The sequence below is a fragment of the Pinus tabuliformis genome, chromosome 9 (genome assembly GCF_031772625.1).
Source record: "Pinus tabuliformis cultivar Carrire ecotype Pingquan chromosome 9, CPIR1, whole genome shotgun sequence".
NCBI lineage: Eukaryota > Viridiplantae > Streptophyta > Pinopsida > Pinales > Pinaceae > Pinus > Pinus tabuliformis.
Window position 1 is genome coordinate 404,994,309 of NC_142307.1, and position 19,521 is coordinate 405,013,829.

Sequence of the window (19,521 nt, forward strand, 5' to 3'; positions counted from 1 at the left end):
AGAATTAGGGGGGAAACAGAGCAGAGATTAAAATGGTTAGTTGAGTGAACAACCTAAGTGCTAGTGGGTTGTTTTTTGGCTAAGATTAGAGCCATAGTTTTCCCTCATAGTGTCATAGCTCTAGCTCGAGGGTGGCATGTTGTTGAGATCTAGAACAATAGTTCTTAAGGTTGCAATGATTGTCCTTATTCTACAACTAATTTATGTTTTTCTTAAAGATAAGTGTCTACTCTTGTATAAGATTAAATGTGACTAATTATGTGTCATTCCTATTTAAACATATTATTGATAATTCAATGTGTATATTGCATTACATATCTTTATGATTTAAGTTAATCTTGGTAATATATCTTGGCAAGATTACATTTTCATGCATATGTAGAGCATAATGATATTATGGTATTTGTGTTACAATTATTAAATCAAGATCCAAATAGAATTAAAATATAGACTTCATAGTATAAGAGTAAGTTTTTGGTAATGTGACCTACCCTAGGAACCGTTGGGTAAATTACAGAGAATTAATGTACATTAGGTGAGTACCCAACAACATTATAATTGAATTTTCTTAAACACTCTTTAAATTTCTTTATTTTTAAAATTCGTAGGTGAGCGATAATGCACTTAGGAAATACCTTTTTTTTTTTTTGTAAGTTGAGGTATGATTCTATTAATATAAAAATAAGAAAACTATGTACATATAAATGCCGCCACCCGCCCCGAAGGGAAACCAGGTGGGCTTCAAAAATAGCTCATGTCCAGCCAAAAGGAAGTATATGTTCAAGTTGTCTAACACGAAAGAAAAACCTACTATTCGACCTTAACATACTATGCAAAGCTGCAGAGACTTAACTTAAATCGAAGCCCTCTATGATAGCGAAACTACAAAAAAGAGTGATATAAAAACCGCCATACGCTACTGCTAGGAAATACCTTTTTAGTTTTATAGGTAAATGCCTTAAAAAAATAACACAAAGGATACCTTGAAAATAAACAATTATTCAAAGGATTTAACCCATTAATCAAATGAACAATAATGTTATATGTGCAAGAGAAAAAATCCAATAAACAATTAATTGAAGCCAAAAAATGAATTATCGTACCATGGTAAACCAAAAATGGATTGGAAATATGGTAGTTGCAATTAATCGACAATTGAGAAATTTAAAATAGATATTGGTATTGTATTTGTAAATCAACAGTAAGCATAACCCATGAATTGCATTTCTCCTAATGATTTCCACATAGAAATTCACCAAAAGAATGGAGCAACAAAAAGTTTGATCACACAACAATGAATTTGTATCATAAGACAATTTTTTCACTATGGAAAACAAAATTGATTACGGATTTCATTAAGGAGGAACTTGATTACAAAAGGGTATCATATTGTTACTTAATAACAAGATATTTACAAATATATATGGTTCAACAACATTATTCTTTCATTATGGCATAGACCTGATGTCTTCTTCTACTCTAATCATCAAATAGACTACTTCCTTGTACTCTCATCTCTAATGTTGTACTTCATTTCCTCCCCTCTATTTCCTTGAATGTTATTTTTCATAAAAATTTTAATTTTTTTAATGGGTTATCTTGGAAGGCCAACTATCATAATAATTCATTTCAACTTTCAATTTTTTTTTTTTTAAATTTACGGAAAGCAATTAAATAATTATTACAAAGTTCAAAATATATATATATATATATATATATATATAAGAAAATTCGATTCATTTCACATCAACGGATAATACAAGATGTAAAGAAGATATAGGAAACACTGAAAAAGAAGAGCAATGGCATACACTTTAACATAAAGGAAGCAAAACATATAAATAGATAAACAAAATAGAATGGTTTGTGAGTACAAGACTTCAAATTATATATATATATATATATATATATATATATATATATATATATATGAAGTCTTGTACTCACAAACCATTCTATTTTGTTTATCTATTTATATGTATATATTTGTTTGTTTAATTCCTAATATTTTAGGGAGTTGAAAAAATTAAAATTATAAATTTTTTTAAGTTTATTTCAAAAGATATCATTGCACTTCGAAAAAAAATGAAAAATGTTTATTTCAAACTTGAGTTATTTTTGTGTTTTTAATCTTTTGCCCCTCTCATCAAGAAATCTTAGTTGCCTTGTTTTCCCATATCTCCATTATATAGTGTCGATTCGTCATCACCTTTAAAGAAAAATATTAGAGGAGGAGACCTTTAATGAACCAGGTCAGAGGATTCCAAAGGATGATTCTATGCAGTGCATGTAGTAAGGATACACTACTTATATCTATTATATTGCTTCTTTTATGTAAATAAAGAAACTAATATTCCCATTTTGATTTCAATGTTATATGTGAATTGTTTCCAATTTATGCATTGAAATTTTATTATATTGACATTTTATGTACATGTATCACTTATGGTTCTTGTTTTCTTTCTATTTTGATTGCAAGTTTGAATATGAGGAGTAGAGAAGGAGAAAAGGCTTCAATATCTACTTTAACCAATGAACTACCAAGGAGTTCTCCAATTTATGCATTGAAATTTGTTTATATGGACATTTTATGTACATGTATCACTTATGATTCTTGTTTTATTTCTATTTTGATTGCAGGTTTGAACATGAGGAGTAAGAGAAGAAGAAAAAGCTTCGATATTTACTTCAACCAATGAACTACCAAGTAGTTCATCCACCTTGTGGATCTTAGATTGTATTTGCGGGGTGAATTTTTGGGTGTATATGTTGAGTCTTTTTCATTCACTTTTCTAAGGTTTCCAACCCTAATTGTGAGGGAAATTTCTCCTCAAAATAACTGGTGATTCCACTAGGGAGAAACTCCATAATGATTCTCTCCTAGTGTTTTTCGACAATTTTATGTTCTTTATATTGTTCTGTTTTTGGTTTATTAACCATTTACAAAAAAAATTAGTCTTTAGTACAACTAGATATTTTAGATCTAGGCTTTCCCTTTTTTATTTTTCCTTTTATAACAGGTATATGCAACCTTCTCTGAATGCAGTTTCATAGATATGAGGGTTGGTTCAGATACAGTTATGTATGCATGCACTTTGCTTTGGAAAAAGTCTTGTATCCATCTTGAAAATTGTATTCACTTTATAGATTGTTCATGGATTTCTAGGAGGGATTTATGTTTGTTTGGTCCTTTTCTTGAAGATATTATGTTTTACTATTGTATAAAAAGAAATTATTTTATTTTCCATCTTTGCTTATACAAGTTTCTTGTGTCGTAGCTTTTGTTTTGGGTACCTTAGGGTTTCTATTCCTTTCTCAAGTTTCTTTGTTGATTTTCAGTGGCTTTGGTTGAACTTTTAGTCATTTTTTCTTCTAGTTGTTGTTACTGATTAGTTGGTAAGGTGTCATCTCTCATATTTTGCTTACCTAGTTGTTGAATTCAATTGTGTTACTTAATTTTTCTTTTGGTGTTACTTCTTTTACAAATTTAAAAAATAAAAGTATTTCTTGTTTGAAAGTGTAACTTCTTTCTTCCATTTAGTTCATCAAAGTTGAATTAAAAAGAAAAGAAAAATAGACACTTAGTAGGAATTTTTCATTCGATTTCTTTTGAAAGTGCACTAGTTTTATGACCCCAAGGGGGGCTTATATTGAGTTAACCATATAGAGTATGACCCAATGTTGGGAATATATAGGACTAAATGTACATGTAAAATATAAAGGTATATGAAATAAGGTAATCATACTAATGAAGGCATGACATGTTCAATATGATGATAGGTATATATATATATATATATATATATATATATATGTATTCAATATGGAGAACATGTGATATGAATGGATGAATATATTTGGGTATTCAGATGATCTTATCCTATTATTATCTATATTGGATTTTAGAGACCCGGATAGTGATCAGGGAGGGAGGGAATGGAACAAACTTGAGCTAGGGTTACTCTGTGAAAAATCAAGTTTTTGTGAGCTGTCGCCTGGCTCATTTCGCTGGATGGATCGAATAGTGGACATGGTTCATCTAGGCGTTGGAGGGCTTTGCATCTGGAGGTAATATTGACCTCCTCCTACCGACCTTGGCTTCATTTGCTCCATGGGCCCTTGGGGGTATGTTCACACAGAACGGTCAGGATGTTGTGGGCTCTCTGGCATCTGTTGAAATGGACGTTTTTGGCGTCCCTATGATTGGATTTGGCTACTCCTTACATGTTGAATCGAACTCTAGAAGCCTACACAACATGGGTTGCGACCTGCGACGTCCCCTGTCTTGTGCTTGAATCAATTATCGAACAATGCATGCTCCCAAATGACAATTTGTGGGCGCTCCACGGACTATTGGCACGGAGGAGGGCGCAGGTCAACCACATCTATTTCTCTGACATTTTGTTAACTTGGGCAATGGACAAACCATAATCCTGGCTTCTCCGGCTTCAGAAAAACATAGGTTGCGGTCAAACTATATTCCAGCCCCATATTGCCAATGTATCTCTTAATCACAAGTTCCCCTAGGTCTCAACCGGTCCAAGCGCTATTATTGGCCTCCATTGCAATGGATCTATCTATTTATTTCGCCATTAATCATTTCATCCGACCCTCTGTGGCTCACAGGCTTTCCTTTTTTGCACGACATTAGGGCAAGAAGGAGGATGGTTCTCGATACCTGGTAATCCCTAACCATTTTCAATTTTTTGTTAATTCTCTAGCCTGGTTTTCATTATTAATCTGGATTAATCAAGCAGATAGTGTGAATCTCCTAAAGCAGTCCATCATGCAGAAGGCTTGATATTCTACACATGTGCAAAATCTTATATATGGAGGCAGAGCATTACAGGATATTTGGTCTCTGCAGGATTACCACATTCAATTTGCTTCCACCATAACCCTCAACCTAAGATTAAGGTGGGGATTGGGTCAGTGAAAGGACCTTTCAATGCCGGTAATGGCTTCGGGAACTTTACTTCAAAAAACCCAGAAGTCAATCTGAAACAAAAGAATGGAGGACTTTCCTTTATGAATATCCTGCAAGGGAAAAGAACAGTGACAAAAACAAAAAACAAAAAACAAAAAAAAAAACAAAAAAACAAGAAAAAAAAAAAAAAAAAAAAAAAAAAAAAAAAAACAAGAGGGTACATCCTCTAGCCCATACATTATGGAGCTACTAAACTCAAGCTCGGAACTTAATCTAGATGATAGAGAAGCAGATGAGCATTGTGCAAAAAAATAGTGCATCTTCAAAATATATGCCCTTAAGCCAGAAAAGGCACCAGCAGAAGGAAGAAGAATGGGAAGCAACCCAAAGGATGGAATTCCCCTCCATGCCAATAGGATGAGGAAGAAGAAGAATATGGGGAGGAAACCACACAAACCGGGAATAACCAGACATCACAGGTAACAAAAAAAACACGGGGATTTCTCTCAAGAACCTAACGGAATTCAGGACAATCAAGTACAAACAACAAACATGATAGACGTTATGGAAAATAGTGGGTATAAACGTACCCACACATTAGACAATTCAGATTCAGACAAGGACAATGCAGGCCCTGGACCTGGAAATCAGCTTGCACTTGTCTCTTATTCGCCATCCCAAGGGGAATGGCGCAAGGTGGAAAAACGTAAATGGAGAAAAGCATAGCTTTTCCTCCTAAGTGTATATTAATTTGCTTTTTGTATGTTTCTGCTTATCATCAGTCATGCACTGATGTTGCTATGAATATTTGTAAAATGTAACAAGTAATTTTTTTTTCGCTAATAAAATTAAGCTTTTTTCCTAGGCAAAAAAATTGGTATGTACTTCTGATTTTTATGTATTTGGATCATAACATTTGATATTAGAGCATATAAACCTAGGTTTTTCTTGCTTCAAACAAGCCATCATGGTATTTTCACTATAAATTTTTCTATGAGGTTTAAAATGGTGAAACTTGGATAATACTGAGGATTATTCTTTGAGATCATCTACTTCAAATTTTATATCTTGGTTTGTTGTACTTTCCAAGATATACTCTAAGGAAATTAGGGTTCCTAAATGCTCCCAAAATGAATTTCAAATATGTCAATTTGTAATTTCCACTATAACATTTTTTATGGAAGGTTTTAGATGATAAAACTCAGAATGTTGAGGAAAAATCACAAGTAATATCTAGATAAGTTTTCATATATTGGTTCACTATAATTTCAAAAGTACGCTCTAAGGTTGTTAAGGTTCTTGAATGCTCTTGAAATCAGATTCAAACATGTCATTTTGGCATTCTCACTATAACATTTTTTTGGGAAATTTCAAATGGTGAAAATTAGAGAATATTGAGGTTAGATTTTGTGGAACATATGGCTCAAATTTTAGAGTTTGGTTCACTACAGTTTTAGATATATACTGTATGGAAGTCAAGGTTTGTGAAGGATCAGGAAATCTATTTCAAATGGGTCAACTTAGTACTTTTTCTATAACTTTTTTTTTGTGAATTTCCATAGTGTAAAATATTTCTAAATATTAGGATACATAAAAAAAGTACCTTGTGCAATAATTTCAAAATTATATTTGAATAATTGGACATGTGGTATGGTATACAAGTTTGCTAAAAAAAGAGACAAAAAATAAACAAGCTTAAGGAAAGTTACTTTAAATTTCGCTTGACACATTAGACATTGATATGGAATATGGAACTATAGAGAAGAAATAAGGCCAAATTTTTAGACTCATAAGGACCAAAATTTTAGAGATACTACAAAGTCAATGTCTGTTAGAAGGACCCAATCCAAAATGGTCTTTTAAAAGGTATGTTAACTTAAAACTACCATAACGTTTGATTGGGATGTCCTATTGAGGCGTTTTAAAATCCATTCGAAAGAGAAAACATAGAATAATATATTTGAGAAAGGATTATAACTATTTTATATCATTAATATTAATATATTGAAGTTGTAGTATAAAGTTTTGTGTTAGAACTAAATTAAGAAGCAATGACAATACCTGAATTTAGTGGAGACGAAGATAAATATGCAATCAATTCCAAATAATGGTTGAGGATGGTAAATGAATATGTTAATTGTCGTTTATTGGAAAGCAATTATTTTATTGGTGGATCTCATGGGTGGTGGTGGAATTTTTACATGGGTACTAGATGGAACATTACATGGGAAGCATTTTAAAAACTATTTTCCAATAAATGGATAACATATACAAAACATTAAGCATTGTATAAAATTGAAGATGAATTAAAATAAGTTATAGAAGAGGTCAAAATGGAATGTTATGAGCTATATATGATACAAAAACTTAATGAAGCAATCACTAAGGATACTAAACAATTAAAACAAGGAAAGAGTAGCAAGGAGAATTGGAAAAAGGATGAATCAAAGGAATAATTGAAAAGGAAAGATGAAGAAATATTTATATTATGGAACCATAATGAAAAATTACTAGATGATATTAAGATATTAAAAGAAGAAAATAAGAATGATCAAAGTAAAAATGAGACAAGGATTATAGATGAAGAGACTAACAAAAGACTTGAAGATGAAATTCGTAAGAAGATTAAAGAAGCCATAAACATGGATGTGGTAAAATAAAAAATGCATTTTAGAATTGAAGAATGATGTTAGCCCTTGATAGATGAGGTCATATTGTATCTTTGAAAAGAGAAAGAAGACAAGATTAAACAAGGTCTAAAAAATAAGTTGAACTCCGTATAGAGGATGTCTATGCAAAATATGATGGTATTATCATGAAGGCTAGAGAATTCAAAGACCAAGAGAAGAGGATACTAAATACAATTATCCATGGAAAAAAGATAGAAGAAACACTTGTTATGTATAATGAAGGAAAACCATAAAATATGAAACCATATCAACATCCTCATTAGCATGAAATATTTCAAGGAAGACAAGAACATAAATATCAACATTATCAAGGAAAACAAGAAGATCCATATCAACATTATCAAGGAAGACTATGGAGTACTCATCAATATTCATGGAAACAAGAATCACCAAATCAATATTAATAGGATGTTATTGAAGACCAACAACTACTACAAATTGGAGAAATCACAACAAAAATCCATGGAATCAATGCAAAAAAAAACTATGCAACAACCATCCACCAAGTAGTAAGACCAGAAATAATTGAGTTTGGATGGATATATTATCATCAATGGCAACAAGAATATTGAAATCTAAGGAAATCCTATTATTTGGTTTCATCACATATAACGCCCTTAATAAAAAAATATTTAAGGAAAAATATTTGTGAAGGACTGTACTATGTTATGACCCCAAGGGAGGCTCATGTTGGGTCAAATGTATATTGTATGACCCAATGGGGGCCATATATTGGGTCAATTATACATGTAATATGCAAATGTATATGTAATAGGATCGTCTTAACAATGAAGGGACCACATGTGTAATATGTGGATAGGTATATAGAGAGATCATGTATTAATTATGAAGGGCATGTGATTTTGATGTATAATTATATTTTATTATTTGGAGGATCTTATCCTACTTTATCTATATTGGAGATGTGCTCCAAGCTCACATTGTTCTATATGATGTGTACTTCTAATTTTTATGTATTTAGATCATAACAATTAGTAAATTTTTATGCTTCTTTATATGCATTTAGGCTATTTTCATTTGATTGTGTGGATTCTTGGCATGTTCCTTGCATTACTTGTTTAGCTTTTGCTTAATCTCAATCTCATTTTCCATAGTTTCATTTATTGCATCTTGTCGCATATTTCTACATTTATTACATCTTATTGCATTTCATGCATTTTTATTTTTCTTAGTTGCATTAGGGCAATTTTCATTGTCTGGTATCTTGAAACATACTGTGAAATTGTTGATTTCAAAAGTTTGCAAAATGTTGTCTTTATTTTAGATAGGAAAGAAAAGGAAAGAGAAAAATTGCGTTGTAGTTCATAAAAGTTTCATTATTGAAGATAAATCGATATTTTCATTTGAGGAAAAAGGAACTTGTGCATGCATATAGTTAGATTTTTCGTACTTTAATTTCCTTTGGTTATGTATAAAACATCATTAGTTCCACTTCCGTAACCTTGAGTAATTAATAGCCTCGTATAATGAGTATTTAATATAAAATATATTATATTTTTTCTTTTATCACAACAAATGAACTGGTCTAAGTCAATTTAGGGCCTTAGAATAGGTTTGGAGAGTTAAATCTCCAAGGCCATATGAAATCAAACATAGAAGTTGAATAATGAGTGTAAAGTCTAGTTTTTTAATAGGTTGTCAATGAAGCTCCTATAGCACAAGATTTAAGAACTAGTCGTGTGAATATAAGGGAAAATAGATGCCTACTCTTAAACTTGTTTGAATACCTACCCATGATTGTCCCACTTAGATTTTAATTATGATTTGGAAATTTAGTTTCCTTTCCTAGGTACCTGATAGGTGACCGCAAGAGGGAACACTTAACATACTTGAATCAAATGTTGTACCACTACTATAGTTCTCATGGAGGGTGACACACGAAGAAAGGTTACTTGCACTACCAAAGGTTATATTAGGAGGTTAGGGTAACTACTTCTATTGCCATTTTTGGTAGGACTTGGGTCCTCATTATCCAAAGCTTGTCTTCAGATGACATTGATATCCACTTTTATGCATTTTAGTGTCTAATCCTAATCACCCAAAGTGGAAATATTAGAGAGTTGTTTTCTTGTTTGCTTCTCTAGGATATTTTAATAGAGTGCTATTTTCTATTGTCTTTCCTTAGGATACTTAACATCATTTTTATTTTCAAGGTGGCTAATATATTGACTTGTTAATTGATAAGTATTTGTGGACGTTCTCTTGAGAGTGTGGAGCCCTCACCTCAATCAAAGGAGTAGGGTGGGTGATACTAGTTCACTAGATCCAATTAGACCAAACACTAAAGAAGTGAACCCTCCCCCAAAGGGATAACTATTAGAGGAGGAACTAAAAGCTCAAGGGTTTCTTTGTGATATTAGTGGTCATGTCCCTATTTTAACTCTATTTTAGTCAAGTTCACAAGGAAATTTAGATTATTTGAGGTCAAACATACCCTAGATACTTCCAATCTTAAAGTTAATCCCCTACGAGGGGATGATCCTTTGGTTGTATCCTTTGTAGGAGTTATGGTTTAGAATACTCCTCTGAATTCTCATTGTTCATCATGTACAACATAAGTAGCACTAGCACTGCTACTAGAACCAATGGTGTTCATACCTTGACATTTGTTGTTGGCAAAGGAGGAGTTACCCATCCTTTCTTGATTGTTTCTATGTCTACTTAATTCTTTGTATCTGTTGGGCTTTACTCCACTCTTGAATCGAGTGGGAACACCAAAACTTTTACTTCTTATGCTAGTGAATTTACTTGAGGGATGTCTTTAGTTAGGATTCCTATGCTCTCATCCTTGTTTTTCATAGTATTCCCCTCTTCCATGTATAACATGGAAAGTTCCTTGCCTCCTTTACAAGGTTTCTCATTTAGTGAAGGATGTGTTCTTTCTTTGATTTCTTCACGAAGAAGTGGGCCTTTCCCATTTCTCAAATTTTCTATGGAATCAAATCCTTTATGAGGGCTTGCACAGTAGATGAGTGGAACATTTACCCATTTTAGTGTTTTTATGGGTGGCATCCCATATTTTATATTTGGTTAGAATGAGAGTAATGTCTTCCCTTCCTCTAGGATGTTGGTGGGTTCCATACTATTTTCTAGCTTTTGGAATCCTCTTCATGGTATTCCTTATTCTTATGGGACATCAGCATGGGGAAACCCCTCTTAGTCTTTTGGAAATCCCATAAATGATTTTCCCCTTCCTTTGGTCCTAAGAATTAAGGCTTTAATCCAAAATTGTGCCGTTCTATAATATATCCCTAGCATCCTAGGGTTAACCAAAAAATAGGATATTCTTTTCCTAGTTTTAGTCAATCAAGAAGTCCTCTCCTTGGGGCTTGGAACCCTACACTTAATTGTTCTTAATTTTATAGAAACCTTGAATTTACAATACCTTTGAAAGTTAAGAGATTATATGATATATTATGATTGGAATTACTTGGGACTTGGAACCCTAAACTTAATTGTTCTTAATTTTATAGAAACCTTGAATTTACAATACCTTTGAAAGTATATGATATATTCTTATTGGAATTACTCTCCAATTCCAACCAAACTTTCATTAAACATTCCAAAGTTTGAAGGCAAGTTAGGTGAATATCCAATAGATCATATCACCACTTTTCACCTTTGGTGTTTTTCAAACTCATTGATCGATGATTTGATAAAAAAGAGAATTACCCTAACTAGGAATGTGGAAAAGAAATATATTGCATTAAATGGAGGTTTGTTTTTCAACTTTCAACAATTTGGTCATAATATTTTTAAAACATTTCCAATTTCTTGTGAGATATCATGTCATTATTGAACTCCTGGATAATTTTAAACAACGTAAGGATACTCATATCTCCAACCATATTCCAGAGTGGCATAGAAGGAAGTGAATGATCAAAGCAGAAATTCCCATTGAGTTTATGCCAGAATGATTCCTAAAATATCTATAGCCTCCAATTTCAAAGGATATGCCTCTTTGAGGAGTTTACACAAAAAAGAAAGCTATATTTAGAGCTCAAACTTGATCTTATGTATTGGCAATTAGGTGTTTTGTATGATATCTTTTCTGATGCACTAAGAACAAAAAATGATTCACTCAAGTTGAATCCATGACCCCATGTTGATGGCATGGTCAGTTTATTGATTCAAATATTACAATTTTCCTTGTAAGTCAATTGCATGGATGTCTTTATGCCATCTATTTCCTAGGAAAACTTAGATATGGATCCATTCCCCTTTGAAATATTTCATAGTTAATTTTGTACAACATTCTACTCTAAAATGAAAACAACAATCTAGAGGGAAAAATAAGAATAAGGGTGGTAAAAGTAATGGGGAGAGTAAAAATAATGTGTTGGGTCCCTATAATACTAGTGATTACCCCATTACTATTGTAGTTATACCTCTTATTAATATTGTTGTACCCCTATTTCCCCCATGTTGTTATTATTGTGCCCCATAGAATCCCTCTATTGTTATTTTTGTGGCTTTATATTAGTATTGTTAGGTCGGCTGGATTATATCGTGACTCCTTAGACTCCTATATATAGAAAGGAGGTTTTGTCATTTGAATCATCCAAGAATTGTTCATTTATGTAATGTAAAGGAGGTTTCCCCCTCAAAGAGGCTGAATTCTAAGGCGTTGATCTATCTTTTCTATCTTTTCTTGAGCTGGTTTCATAACATTTGGTATCCGCGCTTTGGATTCTAGGGTTTCCCTGCTCCAAACAGGTCATCGTGGCATTTTTGCTATAAATTTTTTTCTACGACGTTTCAGAAGTTGCCAAAAAAACCCCTTTGAGAAGAAATCACGTTGAATCTTGGATCCGAATTTCAGATCTTTTAGCACTATATTTGCAGAGATATGATCTGAGGAAGTTGGTATTTTTGCAGACTCTTGAATTACATTCCAAAGAGGTGACCAACAGAAAATCATCATAACTTTCTCTCTGAGCATTAGATTGAAATTTCGTAAGAAGGCACAGAAATAGGATGGATTGTAGTTTCTTGTATGCATTTTTCAGATCCAAAGGTCAAAACAGTGACTCGTGGCACGTCGTACAAGTTCGCTCTACTGAACTAGTCTATAATCAAGTCACTGTGGGAGATTTCGCATAACTCTTCCTTGGAGAATCCAATTTGGGTCAGACTTGTGGCATTGGAAAGAGGACACAAAGGGCTACTGCAAGTTACAAATTCAGAACTAGATGATTGGAAAATACAGAGATACATCAGAGGCAATATCGAGCTCCTACAAAGTGAAAAAAGGTGTGTAGATTTTCTTAAATTTTTGCTTAAGCTTGGTTTGAAAATTTATTTTGAAGGAATTCAAAGGGCATAATAGAGCATTATTATCAGTAACTGATGCCCTGAGGAAAGAAAATGCAAACACCTAATAAGGAACCTGAAAGCTCTAGCATGACTCATGAAGAAGAAGAATAAATGCTACATGATATATCAAAATTACAAGAACAAGTGCAACAAATGTCACGCTCACAAAAGCTAATAGAAGCTCAGATAAATGGCGTGGAATTTAGGATAAAGGGCATGGAAGCTAAGATGGATGATTCAAAGATAGATTTGAAGAGAGACATGGCAGATTTGAAGACAGATTTTAAGACAGACATGGTAGATTTGAAGACAGATTTGACAAATTTTCTACAAGAAATACTTACTAATGGTGAAAAGGTTGTAAAGGAAACTCATGATGTGAACAAAATAAATGTTAATCATGATTCCATAGACTCTAATGTTGGATCGAAGATCCACCGTATTCCAAAAATTGATATGAGGATGTTTGATGGCAAGGATCCTGCCACATGGATACTACAGATGGAGCAATTCTTCGATCTCAATAATGTGCAAAACACACAAAAGGTACGTATGGAAACTTTATATTTGGAACCAAATCAGTTTGTATGGTATCAATGGATTTTCTCTCGTAAACAATTTATCACTTGGGCATTTTTTACAAAAGAATTGATAGCACATTATGAGGATACAAAAAGCAACACTTTTTTTAGCCCAATGCTTTCCATTCCAATGGGAGGTGCTGATGTTGTACTAGTAGTCCAATGGCTACAATCCTTGGGTACAATAGCTTTTAATTTTCAAGAACTTTTCATCAAATTTTCTGTGGAAGGAAAGGAAGTTGAATTAAGGGGTATTGCAGGGAAACCAGGAAAGATAATCAGCTCTAATGTTATGAAAAAGCTTCTAAAAAAGGAGCAAAGAGGTGTAATTGCACAATTATGTTCGCTAGATGTTTCCACATTGGAATCATCTATTTCTCCAGATCTCCAAAAAGTCCTGGACAATCATTCCAAGGTATTTGAGACTCCCAAAGGTCTCCCACTTATGCGTGATCATGATCATTCTATTCATTTGATTCCAGGAAGTGTTCCTCCAAACATCAGGCCGTATAGATATCCCTATGTCCAAAAAAGTGAAATTGAACATATGGTTGCAGAAATGTTAGAGGCTGGTATAATTCAACCAAGTCAAAGTTCTTTCTCTGCTCCAGTAGTATTGGTGCACAAGAAGGATGGATCATGGTGCATGTGTCCGGATTATAGGCAGCTCAACAAGCTCACTATTAAAGATAAGTTCCCCATTCCTGTCATTGATGAGTTACTGGATGAATTGCATGGATCAATTTACTTCACCAAGTTGGATCTTCATTCGAGATATCATCAAATCAGAATGAAGATTGAAGACATTCTGAAAACGACATTTAGAACTCATGAGGGTCATTATGAATTTTTGGTCATGCCTTTTGGCCTTACCAATGCACCTTCAACATTTCAAGGTTTGATGAATTCAATTTTCAAACCATTCTTTAGAAAATTTGTGTTAGTATTTTTTGATGATATACTAATCTATAGCAAGTCTTGGAAGGATCATGTTGAACATGTTGACAAGGTGCTACAACTATTGGAGGAGAAACAATTATATGCAAAAAGATCCAAATGTTTCTTTGGAGTCTAGGAGGTGGAATATTTGGGTCATATTGTATCTCATGAAGGAGTTAAGGTAGACCCTAGCAAAATTAAAGGCATTAAGGAATGGAAAATCCCCACATCCATAAAGAATCTGCGAGGATTTCTCGGGTTGACAGGGTATTATCGCAAGTTTGTTAAGAATTATGGGAGAATAGTAGCACCTCTAACAACATTATTGAAGAAGTATGCATTTTCATTGACTCCGAAAGCAACAAAGGCCTTTGAACATATTAAAGAGGCAATGTGCCAAGCACCGGTCTTAGCTACACCAGACTTCACAAAAACCTTTATTGTGGATGTGATGCTTTAGGAAATGGAATTGGTGTTGTTCTAATGCAAGATGAAGGACCCATTTCTTTTGAAAGTCGTCCAATCAAGGGAAAGTTTTTAAGCAGAGCTATTTATGAGAAGGAAATGTTGGCAATACTCCATGCACTTAAGAAATGGCGACCCTACCTAATGGGAAGACATTTCAAGGTAAAAACGGATCATGATAGCCTTAAATACTTTTTAGAACAAAGATTATCATCTGAAGAGCAACAAAAGTGGGTCACAAAGATGTTGGGTTATGACTTTGTAATCATCTACAAAAAAGGGAATCAAAATGTGGTGGCAGATGCACTCTCAAGAAAGGATGAGGATGTGGAAGCATTGTTGTGAGCCATTTCTATTATCCAACCAGATTGGATAAACGAAGCAAGGGAGGAATGGAAGAATGATGAAGAAGTGTGGGCACTTATTCGAATGTTACAACAAGATTCCAGTACGTCTGATACATTTAGCTGGCAAAATGATTCATTATAGTACAAAGATCGCTTATACCTATGTAAGAATTCCCAGCTAAAACAAAAGATTCTTATGGAATTGCACACTTCTCCCTTAGGAGGGCACTCAGGATTTTTAAAAACTTACCATAGGGTTAAGAAGGAATTTTTTTGGGATGGCCTTAAATCAGATATTCAAAAGTTTTTGGTGGAATGTTTAGTTTGCCAACAAAATAAAGTTGAAACAATTAAGACACCGGGTCTATTACAACCTTTATCCATTCCAAGCCAACATTGGGAGGAGGTTTCAATGGATTTTATCATAGGTTTATCCAAGTCTAAGGGAAAGAGTGTCATCATGGTGGTAGTTGACAGACTTACCAAGTATGCACACTTTTGTGCATTATCACATCCATTTAAAGCCAGTACAGTTTCTACTGCATGTATGGAAACAATTCAAAAGCTACATGGAAACCCAAAGATTATTGTAAGTGACAGAGATCCCATTTTCACTGGAAATTTTTGGACATAATTATTTTCTTGTCTTGGTACTCAGTTAGCTCATAGCTCATCTTATCATCCTCAATCTGATGGGAAAACTGAGATAGTAAACAAATGTTTGGAAGGATATCTTCGTTGCTTTGTATCTAATAAACAGACACAATGGGTCAAATGGTTGCCTATGGCTGAATGGTGGTATAACACTTCCTTCCATACAGCAACAAAAATGATCCCATTTATGGCACTTTATGGGTATCAACCACCATCCATCACATCATATTTAAGAGAAAATTCTAAGGTTCAGGCAGTGGAACATCACATCAAACATCAACAACAAGTCCTCCAAATCTTAAAGGATAACCTTGTGTTGGCATAGAATAGAATGAAACAACAACCAGATCAACATCGCGGTGAAAGAAGTTTTGATGTAGGTGATTGGGTATTCCTACAGCTACAACCATATAAGCAAATGTCCCTCAAGCAAGCTAAGAAGGATAATAAATTATCACCAAAGTATTATGGTTTGTACAAGGTGTTGCAAAAGATTGGTTGATCCAGGTGGATATTGGTGGCCACCTGCCAAGTCCACCTAGACCCCCACCATTGTCTTTCTCAGCATTTTCAGTTTCCTTAATTGTAGCACAACTTACTATTTTTAGCAGTTTTTCGGGTCCTGAACTTCCGGAGCCGTTTTGAGGCCCTAAACGACGTTTTTTGGGGAATCCGGGGGCAACAAGAGTCCATCCCGTTCCAACAATGATAGTGCTCGGATAGATCTTTCTAATGAGCTATTGTACGCGTCAAACGAAGATCATATGCCAAAGTTACGACCCCGGGAAGTTGATGTACCAACTTACCCCCAAACGGGGCCCACAGTTTGGCGTTTCATCTCCTAGGGTTAGGTTTTGGAATGTTAAGGGTTTTTCCATTGTTTCTCAACAATAAATAGGCCTTCGAGCCTCATTGTAACACAGTTCAGAGGCATGTAGCCATCACATCTCTTCTCAGAGATAAGCTACCATCGCCCTAGCTAGTTTATTTCCATTTCTGTTTGTAAGCATATTTCAGTATTTTCCATTAATGAAATGAAGTATTATTTCCGCTGCATCTTTGTGTATATGTTTATCTCTGTAATTTGTTGCGTTCCTGTTTAAATCCGGATCAGTGGTATCAGAGCGGTCTGCTTTTTCTCTGTTTTTCTTTGCATGTCCCCAACAAGGTCGGGATATAAGGAGTTAGGGCTTGAACTGGTTGAACCTTTGCAAGACCAGCCTCGCAAATCCCGACGGCCTCCCATGGCGGACGAGAAGAAAGACGAGGGGGCAGGAGATCCTGTCAAAATCTTGCTCGAAGAAGCGCTCGAGCGACAACGGAACGCGATGATGGACAGCTTTGCGCAGATCCTTCAGCGGCTACCCAGAAGCAGCGCATCGGCTTCCAGCAGCTCCTCTGGAAACGCCACACCCTTTAAGGTACAAGTTAATTTTGAAATCCCCATATTCGAGGGTCAGATAGACGCCGATGTCGTAGATAAATGGTTAAATCTGCTAGAGGGTTATTTTTCTGTTCATGAATTTTCGAGTCGGGAAAAGATTGTTTTTGCTCTTCTCAAAGCAGCCCCCCACGTCAAGGACTGGTGGGAAACCTACTGCGAGCAGAAGGATGAAAGTACTGGCTCACTATTTTCAGCCGCACCCACCTGGGATTCGTTCCGGGATGCCATCAAGGAGCAGTACTACCCTGTCGGAAGCTATGAGGATGAATACATAAAGTGGACCATGCTGCGGCAGGGAAGGGACCAAGACGTGCCGGAGTTCACCAATCTTTTCCATACCCTTCACACAAAGTTGGGTATCAAGGATTCGGAGCAACATTTGATACTCAAATACCGTGGCTGCCTGCACAAGTACATCCAGGAAGAAATGTAGTTCCTAAACATCCCCTCGCTCGGCGCAGCATACCGGTATGCCGTCAAGGTCGAGCAGAAGTTTAAACAAAAGAAGCGAGACTTTGGATCTGCGAATCCAAAGCAGGGGAAAGGTGCCCCTAAACCACAAAACAAAGGACAAAGCCAAGGCGGGACAGCCCAAGACAACCAGCCGAAGCTGCAAGCAAAGAGCAACGCCGCGAAGCCGAGAAAGGACACTGGAAAATGGTGCGAGTTCCATAAGAGCTCCACTCACAACACAAGTGAGTGTCGGGCCAAGCAGTCACTGGTGGCTGAGCTAAAGGTTTCAGAATCAGATGCATGTTCCGACTCTGAGTCAGAACCTGATAAGGGGTATGAAAAAGGGAAGCAGATCATTGATGCGGATCCCAGTGCCACTGTTGCTACCGCAAAGGTCCAGAAAAATGAACCCGAAGATCCAGAGGAGGAGGAGCGTCTCTTCCACTCCCAGATGTGGGTAAAGGGCTCCCCGATACAGTTCATTGTTGATAGCGGGAGTCAAAAGAACCTCATTTCGGCAGAGGTCGTGAAGCGGTTGGGCTTACCGACCACAGCACATCCACAACCATACACCATTGGGTGGCTTCACCAAGGGCGAGATCTTCGCGTGAGCCAACAGTGTCGCCTTCCATACAACATCAAGCCCTTCACGGATGAGGTATTGTGTGACATTGCTCCCCTTGAAGTTTGTGATGTATTACTAGGACAACCATACTTGTGGAAGCGACATGCTGTGTATGAATCAAGGCCCCGTGCTGTTATTATTACATTGGGAAATAAGTTGTTCAGGATACCAGAGGTAGCACCACCTGCCGCCATCTCTTTGATTACTGCAAAACAATGCAGTAAGATCATTTCCAAAACCAGGAAATTTGTTTTCCTGATGATACGCCCTCAAGGGAAGAAGAAGACAGTGGCCGTGGCCTCCAAACGGGGTCCCTCTGCACGGCAGCTACAGATGGACAAGATTGTGGAGGAGTACGAAGACATCTTCACCTCCCCGGTAGGGGTTCCTCTGCACTGTCAAGTCAAGCACTCCATCGATCTGACCCCAGGTGCGCCGCTACCCAATGGACCAATTTATCGGCGCTCCGTTCTGGAGAACAATGAAATCAAGAGGCAGATTCAGGAGCTCCTGCAGAAAGGTCACATCCGTCCGAGTTCTTCGCCCTGTGGGAGCCCGATAGTGTTGGTACAGAAGAAGGATGGGACGTGGAGACTCTGTATTGACTATCGGGCGCTGAACAAGATCACTGTTCGTAATAGGTACCCGATCCCGCGGATTGATGACCTCCTAGACCAACTAAAGGGGGCGAAATATTTCAGCAAGATCGATCTGAAGTCAGGATATCACCAGGTACCAATTGAACCCTCAGATGTGTGGAAGACTGCCTTCAAATCCAAGGAGGGCCTCTTCGAATGGTTGGTCATGCCTTTCGGATTGACGAATGCTCCTGCAACCTTTATGAGGCTAATGGATGACATCTTGCGGCCATTCACCAACTCCTTTGTAGTAGTATACTTGGATGACATTCTGATCTTCAGCCAGAGTTGGGAAGAGCACCTCCACCACATCCGACAGGTTCTCCAAACACTGCGGCAACACAAGCTATGTGCCAATTTGGAGAAATGCACTTTTGGCATGACTGAGGTTCAGTATCTGGGATACATCATTGATGAACAG

The 19,521-nt window shown here is 35.8% G+C and overlaps 1 protein-coding gene across 2 annotated transcripts in view; it reads left to right on the plus strand.

The window, feature by feature from the left end:
• LOC149148863 (uncharacterized) overlaps positions 1-3,172 on the plus strand; it is a 96,773-nt gene extending 93,601 nt beyond the window's left edge. For both annotated transcript variants that reach the window (XM_089440822.1, XM_089440823.1), the window contains one exon: positions 2,641-3,172. In XM_089440822.1, the coding sequence (XP_089296948.1) occupies positions 2,641-2,646 (6 nt within the window). In that variant the 3' untranslated portion in view covers positions 2,647-3,172. The remainder of the gene's footprint in view (positions 1-2,640) is intronic.
• Positions 3,173-19,521: the final 16,349 nt, after the last annotated feature.